The sequence below is a fragment of the Tauraco erythrolophus genome, chromosome Z (genome assembly GCF_009769465.1).
Source record: "Tauraco erythrolophus isolate bTauEry1 chromosome Z, bTauEry1.pri, whole genome shotgun sequence".
NCBI lineage: Eukaryota > Metazoa > Chordata > Aves > Musophagiformes > Musophagidae > Tauraco > Tauraco erythrolophus.
This window is the reverse complement of record NC_141496.1, coordinates 85,393,693-85,405,125: the sequence shown is the minus strand read 5'-3', so window position 1 is coordinate 85,405,125 and position 11,433 is coordinate 85,393,693. Positions and strand designations below refer to the sequence as shown.

At 40.9% G+C, this 11,433-nt stretch overlaps 1 protein-coding gene across 3 annotated transcripts in view; it reads left to right on the top strand.

Annotated features, from left to right (window-relative positions):
* Nucleotides 1-755: 755 nt before the first annotated feature.
* The window catches only part of FOCAD (focadhesin), a 118,870-nt gene continuing 108,192 nt past the window's right edge, over nt 756-11,433 (top strand). For all 3 annotated transcript variants that reach the window (XM_086628997.1, XM_086628998.1, XM_086628996.1), the window contains exons 1-3: nt 756-812; nt 4,452-4,526; nt 6,059-6,213. In XM_086628997.1, the coding sequence (XP_086485123.1) occupies nt 756-812; nt 4,452-4,526; nt 6,059-6,213 (287 nt within the window). The remainder of the gene's footprint in view (nt 813-4,451; nt 4,527-6,058; nt 6,214-11,433) is intronic.

Here is an 11,433-nt window from a genome sequence, read left to right as displayed (position 1 = left end):
AGAGGTTACCCTTAGGTTTTCAGCAAGTGCTGTGTGGTGGTTTGTTTTTATTTAAGGAAGCCATCCCAAGTGACTGGAGGTGTGTTTACAGTAAACTGAAATGTTTTAATGTTTGCTGTTGGGCTTCATTTTCAGTGGTGTGCAGCATGGTAAGCTGAGTTGTGATTTCTCTCCAATTTAGGTTCCTGGGAGCTTATGGGTTCCTGTGTATTCCAACTTATAGATAAGGGTGTTTTTGTCAAATGTTCCAGTCCCTAACTACAATTACCATTTACAGGCTCACAGGTGGGTCTTTTGTTTGTTTTAATTCTTTTTTTGCATGAAATAATTGAAAAAATTGTGGAGAATTTTGCATTTTAAATCACGTTTTAGAAACGGTGAAGACTCCTCTGGAGCTGTCCTATTTTCAAGTCAATGAGATGTGCTTTGAGAGCATGTATTCTTGGAAGCATTTTAAGTGTGAGTGTGCTGTGCCGTATGGAGCTGTGTGTTTACTCCAGCTTTAGGAAATGTTGATCACCCATGCTTTGTGCAAGACCAGTGAGTATTTGGCATTTCTTGGGTTTAAGCCCATAAAACAAGGTGATGTGGTAGACTTAGGAGGCAGAAGAAAATTCTCTAACACTTTCATCTGCTGTTAAGTACAACATAAGTCTTGTGGGTTTTTTTCTGGCAAATAGCATGCTTTCTTTCCTAGTCCTAAGTATATTTTTTTAATCTCTCTTGCAGAGTGAGCGTCATATGACAGAGCCAAAATGTTGGATGACATCAAGAAGCGGTTTGAATTTCCTAATGCAGTTATTCAGTCACAGGTAATTTTTTTAAAAAGCATTAAACAAATTGAATTGTCTCTGTAAATCTTTGTTCCACGGTCTGCTGCCTGACTGTAAGAAGGTGATAAGGAAGAGCGTTTTTGGGTTTTGGGGGTTTTTTTGCTCCAAAGGCAGAAAACCATAGAAATAGGGTGTTCTTAAGTTGCAAACAAATGCTAACTGCCCTCTCTGTGTAATCCAAACATTGGGCATAATTGATGATCACTGTAAAGTCTCTGTGGGAAAATGAGAAACTTTTCTGGGACTGAAAGGTTTAAGTGGGGCCGAGTGGTTTTCAGTGACCCTGTGATCTCAAGAGAAGCCAGGGGTTACCAGATGTCATCTGTGGGATCAAATATTTGACAATACTTTACAGAACCATCTTTAGGACTGATCTGTTTTCTTCCTGTATGATGAGAGGTGATGAACTGCTGCAGTCTTGTCTGTCATCGAAGTATAACTGTATACAGCTCCACTGTGATCAGCTGACCAAACCCCTTTATTTTCAGATTCATGCATTGACTCCTGTTCACCTGAGATTTTCTCGTGTGCATAAAGTGTTTATCGTAGTATTTTTAGTGGACAGGAAGTAAGTCAGTCATAGGCTCTGTTTAAAAAATACACTTCCCTTGCTTCGGCCCTCTCTCATTTCAGTGTTAAAAACGTATCTCTTCAGCTGTAAGATCATTGCTAACTTTCCTGTTTTCTTCCTCTTCTGAATTCAGGATTAAATATGTATCCACTTGTTTGATGGAATAAGTTGAAGGTAATGCACTCTGTGCAACCTGGTGTCTCTGTTGCCTTTTCAGTTCGATTCAGTCCACATTGGCTTACAATAATTAAGTTTGAGACACACACAAGTCCCCTTGTGATCAACTTGGCATTTAGGAGAGGAAGTCATGTCCCTGAAAGCCACAGTTCATCTGAGGTCTAGCAAAGGGTCTTGTACTCAAATTAGTTCACATCATTACCGAGCCTGATGAGTAGGACTTGGCATCTAGTTAATGTTTCTTCAGTGCAGAATAGTGTCCTCGTGGTACAAGTATTGCTGAAATGCCTTGGCTCATTACTACAGCTGCACATCATTAAGGGCTACTGGTGTGCTTTGGTTGTTTTGCTGGTTTTCACTTATGTTCTGTGACCCCTGAAAGGCAAGCTGAAATCTGCAAACTGTCATCAGGCCAGGATTCATGGCAGATTCTCTTGGTTGGTCCCAGAAAGAGAAGACGCCTGTTCTGCAGAGTATGTAACCTACACAGATGAGGATCAGTGAAGTGAGGAACTTGAACATAGTCTTTTAGGTGAAAAAGTTTTGCTGGTGCATCAAGTTCTTGGAAAGTGGTGAGCACTAACACGCATTTTGACTTTCCTATATAGCTCTCTGCAAAAGCCAGTTTCTGTTGATAAGCCCCTTTCCCAGTGTATTGGAAGTGTTTTAAGGATTTGACTGTGAATTAACTTCTGAAGTTCCTTATAGGCAGGAAAAAGAAAAAATAATAGAATATTCACTTGGTAAGTGCACTTAAAAAGATCTAATCTGTCTGGGGAGCATGTTGTTGCTCTTGCCATGCAATAGCTGCAGACAAAGAGAGATAAATACCAGAATTTGTTCCATTTTCTCTTTCTGTTTTCACAAGAGTAAGATTCCCAAATAATAAACTGTCTTTTTAAGTTAAATGTGATAAAGTATATATACAAACCTTTGAAAAGCATAATTCTTGTAGTCTAGGAAGGTTTAAAGTGTCATCTTTCCTGGAAACATGAACTGTTGTCTCAGAGTGCTACTGCTTGTCTTGACAGGCTAGCAACTAGTATCTAAATGAAGTTGTCCTGGTTTTTGCTGGGACAGAGTTATTTCTTCTTTTTATCAGCTAGAAGAGCTCTGTTTTGGTTTTAGTCTGAGATTGACTATGAGAAGACTGTTGATAACACACTGATGTTTATAGTTGGCACTGAGACATCATAGATTTTTCAGCTTGCCATGTTTTGCCGGAGTGCAGGAGCACAACAGGCTTGGGGGGACCATGGCCAGGACAAAGGGTCCACAGCTTTCCTTATGATTTGAATTTAGGATTGAAGGCTAAATTGGCCAGTTAGGTATTCCATATCATGCAGCATCATGCCCAGTATAAAGATTAGGGTTAATCGAAAAGAAGGACTTTTGCTTTTCCAGAGGCGCGCACTCTCTCTCTCTGTCTTGCTGTCTTGTCGGGCCTCTAGCTTGTCTGGGATTGTGGTGTCAGGACTTACCTGTTTCGGGATCGCTAGCGGGGACAGGACAGACCTTGGTCACTGGGTGGTCAGCAATGATACTGTGCATCACTTTGTATATATTATTATTGTTATATTATTATTATTAAATTGTTCTTATCTCAACCCACGGATCTCTTTCCCTTTTTTCCTTTAATTCTCTTCCCCATTCCCTCGAGAAGAGGGAGGGTGAGCGAGCGACTGTGTGGTGTTTAGTTACTGGCTGGGCTAAACCATGACAGAAGTGTAAATAAATCCTGAAAGGAGAAGGAACCAGAAAACATGAAAAATAATCCGTTCCTGTCTTTTTATACACTAATGAAACAGAAATGTTACTACTGTTTTTTTCTTCTTGGCTTTCTAGTTTTCTTTTCCAAAAGTAAGGATCTGTCCTTACCGTAGAAGAGCAGATGCAGCTGCTGCTTTGGGTACACTGATAATCTGAAACATTTTTCTGGTCTTAACTGTGGAAAGATATCTCTGCCTCTCACAGAAAGGGCTTTCTGTGTAGCACCATCAATGATTATGAAACAAGACAGAGTAAGGCATTAGAAATGAGTCAGAAGACAAAAGGCTGGATTTGAACACCTTGAAGCCTTTGAGGGTATTTCAGTATTTCAATCCACATTTAGATTTTTTAAGGCAGTTTGACAAAGTCAAACATTCCTTCTATTAAAATAGAATGAGATACTTAATCTTAAACCTCAAACATATGCTGTTCTCTAGGACTGAAGCATTGTTTTGGAGGACCTTGAAAATTTAAATCTTATTCATGATCTGTGCTACAAAATAGCTTTACAAGGAATGCTGTTAACTTTAAATGCCTTGTTTAAAGTAAAGGAAACATTTCTGGCAGTAGGTGTGCTAGAAGAAACGTCAAGTGCTTAAGGTATGATAGTATGTGTGTCATGAATGTTTAGCAAAACTTGTGATGCAAGAATTGAGACAGGTTAATTAGATTTGCTGTGTTCTGCTTCTGCTCCCCTATGTAGTAAAGGGTTTTAATAATTACCAGTACTGTTAAATAGACTGAGATCTGTACAACAGTGGAGGTGTAAATGCCTATTACAGTCGATGCATTAAAATATCTGCAGTTCCTGAGAACGTACCTGATTGTTATCCTATAAGAGATTCTGTACAAAGAGACCCTTGGATCTATGTGGAGCCCTGTGAAAGTTTGTTTCTCTTCTGCCTCAGGATAGCAGTAAAAATCAGCATGCCAGCATTATGGAGACCATAAAACATATTTTAGCTTCCGTACCAGTAAGTTTGGTATTTCAAATCATGATAAAATGATTGTAGGCAACAGCAGTGTAAATCTTTCCTAGTGGAGAAGTGAAAAATAATGCTTGATATGCATGGGTTTTTTTATTTTTTTTTCTCTTTTAGGCAGTGAGTCATCTGATTGCTGCAGTACTGAAAGAAAATGTTTCTTCAGAGAAGATCAGCCAGGCATCTGATCAGGTCTGTGATATTCTTTCACTTCTATCTCCTCTCCCATCCATATGTGCTTACGTTTTTCTATGGCTTCCCCATTGTGTAATTTCAATAAATCCTAGAGGTTAAGTAAGGTAGTTAATAATATGCATCTGGGCATATGGGTAGAAACAGTAAATCTCTGGGACGAGAAAAGCAGTTTTATTTCTATCAGAAGTCTTTGTGGCAGAAATCTTAATTCTGCAGAATACCAACATCTAGCTATGCTCTGTTTAAGAGACTTTTATTTGACTTTGTGCTACTGCAAGTCAAGTGCCGTATGGTGAGACATCGTCACTAGGGTAGGAAGGTCTTTTACATCACAATAAAAATTTCAGTGTGACATTTCACATACCTGTATTAGTGTTATATTTCGTATTAGCTAGGTAGAGCTTGTATTTCATGAAAGAGCATGATGCAAAGGCATAATTAGCCTTGTAGTTGAGTCGAGCTTGCTTAAACGCGGGTCTGGCTTGTTAACTGAGAGGCATATGAAATGCTGGCATTTGCAAGTGTCACAGCAACCCAGGAGAGGTGTTAGTTAGGATTTGCTCTTCTGGGTTTTTCTCTCCAAAAGCTGATTTGTACAGAAATGAGCAGATAATGATTTGTGGGGTTTTCGTCCCAGTCTGAAGTCTTAAAAACCAAACAAATCCTGAACTAGGAAACCCATACCTGAAAAGTGGTGAGTTTTGGTGTGAGGGAATGTTGGAGGTGAGTAGTTTCTTTAACAGAAACTCTTCCAACAGTCCTGATCATAATCATGTTTCCAAATGACATTCTGTTTTGAGCTACGAGCTGACTTTTCCCATTTAGTACTCTATGAAGGTATTAAACTGAAATACAGCAACCCCTTCTAAAATGCTAAGAATCAGAAGATTGTGCCACTTAGATGTTACAGGCTCCCTTTTTATTCAAGAGCATTTCAGACTTTGGTTGTTGAAAAATGTTCCTTGTTTCTCCATTTGGAAGCCAAAAAGTCACCAAGCTAACCTAGGAATCCAAATCTAGCATGAAAACAAGCAGCAGTTTTGAAGGATTCTGCCCAATCTTTGTGCTTACTAGCAAACGGAGAGAACTGAGAACTCCATATAGCGAGTAAAGATGACTTACCTTTGGATAGCCCTTTGCATGCCTGCCTCTAGCTGTCTGCTTGCTGTAGGCATAGCTTGACGTAGCAGTTCCTGAGTTGTCTCCAGGTACATCTTGATCTTTTTATAGAAAATGAAATGGATGATAGCCTACCGGTATAGGCACAGCTGAAAAATTAGTCCGCCTTACCCCCTTCGCAGAGACTCCTGTCCCTGTTGAGGGCCTAGGCAGTAGGTGGCAGAAAGTGGGAGCTGTCCTGGGAAAGGCCTTCCTTAGGTGTGGAATCTGTACCCCAGCTTCCCATCTTGTGCTCTCTAAGACTTCAGGAGAAGCTGTTCAGTAGGTTTTTACTTAGAAGCATGTTTGAAATGGATAAAGAGAAATCAGTGTCAGCCTTCTCATTGCTTGTGTCATGCTTTTGACTTCAGACTCCTGCTCTGAACTTGCTCTGGGAGAAGTGCTGCAGCGAGAACGTTGCCGTGCGAACAGCCTGCTCTGAGGGATTGGTGGCACTTGTAGTGGAGAAACATGCTGAGCTCGACTATGTTCTTCATGGAGCTCTCAACTTAGTTCCCTCAGCAAGGTATTGTTTGGTTGCCTCATTTTGTGATTTTTGCCAGCTGGTTATCAGTCATTGTTTTTCCCTTGTAAGTACAGGTGAAGAGGAGAGGTTCTGTAAATGACAGTATTTTCAAAAAAGTGGTAGCATTAAGGACTTGCATTGCCCTACCACTGTGCTGAAGACTGTTGTTTTAATCTTGGCAGCGTGGGTCGGACTGGAGAACTCAGAGTATCCTGTGCGTGTAAGCTGAAACGGTTAGCAGTTCAGACTAATGCTCTGAACTGTGGAACCTCAGAAGTCAATGCACTGCCTGGTTTTGTTGCCTCTGTCACAGGGAATGGGGAAGCAAATGGCAGCTACTTCCATTATGGAGGAGGGAAATAACTTCCTAATCACTCTGTCCAACTAACTAGTGGCTCAAGTAGTCACCATGTGACTGTGGGTAGGGATTAGGAGTTCTGGGCTTTGTTTCCTTGTCTGCTGAGGAAGAAATCACTTTACCTAACTCTGCAGCTACTTCCTCTTAATAAAATTCTGCAAATATAATGCCTGCATCTCACAATGGTGTTTTGAGCTAGACTGACTATGCAACATACTGAGAGAATGCAGTTGTGGAGGAAGAAGATACTGCATGAAATTTATAAACGGGAAGTCAAATGATTATTGGAAAGATGTTTCCATTCAAATCTACCAACCTTATAAAGTTCCTTGGGTTATCTTCCTCTTCTGATTTTTGATAGCTAACTGGATTTCTGCACTAAGCCTTCTCATTCTCCTGCTAGAGAATGCTAGAGTTATTTTTCGTCAAGCCAGCTAACTGGTGCAGTAGCTGTGGTGTATTACACTGGCAGGCTCAGCATAGAGGTTGCAAGAACCACAATATTCAAGACATTTTTCACCCCTTTTAACCTTCATATGATCAGTTTTATGGTGAGGTTTCTCATGGAGTATGTAGGTTTGAGTTAACCTTAAAAACAGAATGAGAGTTATGTACTGAAAGGACTTGGATCTGCCCCATTCCTACACCATTCTTAGATTATTTTTTTTTCTTTTGTGAAACCAGCACACGTGACTGATTGTTATAGTAAGTGCTGGCAAATTACCCAGGAACCTTTTAAGTATTTTCAGCTTATCCCTCCACCCATGCTGTTACAATTCAAACCACTATGGGTTGTAAAGCAGCTTTTATATAGCCTAGCCACAGAAGCTTGTGGGTTTAAAATGCCTGTAGCCTCAGGAGCTGATTAAACAGACAATTTCAGATCGGTTCATTTCAATGCTGATACTTTTTTCTTGACTCTTTTTAGAATTGTAGCCTGCTGTTCATCATCCTGTTCCCTGCCAAATTTTCATCCAGGTTTGCTCTGTGGCTTTGCACTACTATGTGCACAGTGTCTCTAAAATAAAGTAAATATGAAATTGGCGGCCAGCAGAAAGTGACATGCAACTGTGGAGCACCTTGTAGTGCCAAATGGAGTTAGGGGAATGTTTTATTGGCAAAGACTCATGTTGTGTTCTTGCTTCTCTTCCTTCTGTTATGATGAATTTAGCAGGAGCTTAGTGCACCTGGTGGGTTTTATTTTGTTTACCAAATTCTGAAGGAAAAGTGTTTTTCTTTGTCAGAGGTGAACATCCTGTGCTTGTCTGAGTTGACTTACGTGATTCACATGATCTGCTCATTATACAGATGTGAATCTATTCTTGCCTCCCTGGTGCATCACTGTACCGTAACTGTCTCTTAGGCCCACTGTTCAGTTTCCTCTGATGCCTCTAGACTTTAAACTTGATGGAACATGATATTTATGCGTGTGTTTGTGTATGCATGTATGCGAAATATGTATACATGTGTAAATATATGTATATATAGTAATGAGAACCTCATGAAGTTCAACAAGGCCAAGTGCAAGGTCCTGCACGTGGGTCGGGGCAATCCGAAGCACAAGTGCAGGCTGGGCAGAGAATGGAGAGCAGCCCTGAGGAAAAGGACTTGGGAGTGCTGGTGGATGAAAAGCTCAACATGAGCCAGCAATGTGCGCTGGCAGCCCAGAAGGCCAACTGTATCCTGGGCTGCATCCAAAGAAGTGTGGCCAGCAGGTCGAGGGAGGTGATTCTGCCCCTCTGCTCTGCTCTCGTGAGACCCCACCTCGGATACTGTGTTCAGCTCTGGAGTCCCCAGCACACGAAGGATATGGAGCTGCTGGAGCGGGTCCGGAGGAGGGCCATGAAGATGATCCGAGGGCTTCTGCTATGAAGACAGGCTGAGAGAGTTGGGGCTGTTCAGCCTGGAGAAGAGAAGGCTCTGGGGTGATCTTATTGCAGCCTTCCAGTATCTGAAGGGGGCCTACAGGAAAGCTGGAGAGGGAATTTTTACAAGGGCATGTAGTGATAGGACAAGGGGCAATGGCTTTAAACTGAATGAGGGCAGATTTAGATTGGATATAAGGAAGAAATTTTTCACTCAGAGGGTGGTGAGGCAGCGGAGCAGGTTGCCTAGAGAAGTTGTGGATGTCCCATCCCTGGAAGTGTTCAAGGCCAGGTTGGATGAGGCTTTGGGCAACCTGTTGTAGTGGAGGGTGTCCCTGCCCATGGCAGGGGGGTTGGAATTAGATGATCTTTGAGGTACCTTCGAATCCAAACCATTCCATGATTCTCTGATTCTATGATCTCCAGCTCTCTGTTTAGATGATGATGGGAAAACTCTGGCCTATATTCAAAAATGAATGAGCATAAATATTCAAATCAATCTATTAAAAAGCTGTGAAATAATGGATTATTGTGATCTTTAAGAAATTGTCAGAAGGATTTCTGTTGTGTATGTGTGTTTTCAGAATGTTTTGATCACATGAGTGTCCACACCTGTAGGGGGTGGGGAACTCCTTGCAATATGTCATACCACTGTGCTGCTTGTGGTCAGGAGCTGAATGCAAAGCCTAAATTAGTCATTCTGCTCCCACTTCCTGCCTGGGAATTAGTACCAGCATTACAGGAGTTTCAAACAGGGAAGCCTGTTTCCTTATTGAGTGTTTTAGGGTTTGTTTTTCCCCTTACTGCATAGTTACCTAGTTGAAGCTGAGGAATATGTTAGCAAACTCCTGTTTAACCGACTCTTTCTAGCCATGAAGTATCTAAAAGGTGGTTGTTCTCTTTCTTCCCTATAGCCATCCAAAAGTCTTTCCTTCCTCCTCCGTGTGTTACGTTGACTGTATAGAGATTTGGAAGCGTGCTACACACCTTCCCGTTGATGGCTTTGCTGCAGAGTTCTGTCGAACCTCATGTTTTCTTGGATAGTCAGGTTTCAGTGTTTTGAGAGCCAGGTTCCATGATAGCCAGTCATTTTAAAGATTTTACAGGCACATCTTACAACTGATCCATTTTTGGAAGAAAGAAGGAAAACAGAAGCATATTCTGTCAGTTTTGATCTGGATCAGTGTTTTCCAGCACGGTTGGCACAAGTGTGAAAGGCATGGAAGAGACAATATACTTCTTTGCCTGTATCTGGAATATGAAACCAAACATTTATTGGCAGAGAGGTCCACTGTGGGAATCTCTGGATGTTCCCTGGTGTGCCATACTAGCTTATGGAAAAGAGTCTGTCTGCAGGTGGTGATAATTATAGTGAAGGTCTGGCAGGTAAGTGGTGTTTGCCTCTGTGTTCCCGTTTTCTCTTTTGAATGATGCGAGGGGTTTTTAGGTTATGGCTCTGTAACCGTACGATCCTTTGCCTTTGCAGTTTTTGAATCTTCAGTACGGTGTTTGTGAATATCAAATCATGATATTTCTCTGTGGTTGTATGTTGTTGCCACACATTGTTGTGCTGACGTTGGTCCAGCCTGTGTGTGTAAACCCCCGTCTTTGAAAAATGTTCACATCAAGTCTCCCTATCCTTCAATTAGAAATTGCTTAAATTTGTTCAGACTTTTTGGTACAGCTTAACAATCTAAATGTATTTATGTCCATTCATAGTTTAGGAAGATGTTTGTGGAGCATGCTGTACTGTATGCCAGACAGTTAATATTACTGTAACGCAGTAATGAGGATGATAGTGTTTCTCCTATGAGAGGGTTACATAAGTTCGGCATAATTTCTTGTTTCCAGCTTGCCATCTGAGGAGTTCCTGCAGTTTTCCATTCACTGATGGAGAAGAGGAATTACAGATAACATAGATTTTTCAGATTTTTTTTCCTGCTGGAAAGGAAAGAAGGGGAAACAGTTAAAAACCCAAAAACTAAAGAAACCCAAACCAACCAACCAAAAAATAACCACAAAAAAAAACCCCGGCACTGAATTATGTTTTTCCTCCTTTATCTTGCCCTGTGTGATAGATGTAACTTTGTCAGGTGACAGTCTCATAATGGTAATTGTGTTAGCTCTTCCTGTTCCTTGTGTGAATAAATTGAGGAGTCATTGTGGTTTATTAACACGAGTGGCAAACTATTTAGCAGATTGTTAGGGGATGATGATGCAGGTGTATAGCATGTTCTAGATGAAAAGTCAAAGAATCAACTATGACTTTTTTTTTCCTCTGCTTCTGCATTTTTGCCTTGTGAAAGAGTGTTTTGTTGTAGAACCCAGGCTGTTTTCTTGAGAAGGGCTGGGATTAGATCTGGCATGGTTTAGTTGGAAAGGTGTGGAAAGCACTTAATTATGAAGAGGAGAGCCAAATTTTGAAAGTTGTCCTTTTAATCTCAGCCAAGCAGTCATAAGTTCTAGGCTTCCTGATCTCTTTACTGCATGGTCACGGAGCTTTTTTTCCCCCTTGTGGTGGACTCTGTTAGTTTCTCTGTTGTGTCTCCAGGAGAATATAGGAAATCCTATCAAAATGCCACAAATACAGTGGTTTCTTGAGTTTTCCTGAATGGTAAATTAAACAGAGTAGGAAGAGGGAGATAAAGTAGCTGTATCTGTCTAGTCCTTGGCTTCTGAGATCAAAAGTCAGCACAAACTAGATGTCTAAAGTGTCTTTTCTGACAACGTGATTTCTCTTGCTAGATAGTGGCACGGTTGAAATTTGTGTATCATGGCGGATGTTTACTTATATATTTGCATTCAGAGAAGAGTTAATTTTCCTTTTTTGACATATTAAAAGCACCAGTTTCAGTTAAGCTGGGGACAGCACGTTTAAGATATGGTAGAAGCAAACAATCAAAAGTTTTAATTGATGCATTAATTATTCTCTCTGCTGTTTTGCTCATTTTGTGAAAAGGAAAACAAAGACATGTGGATGCAGAACTTGTCCAAAAT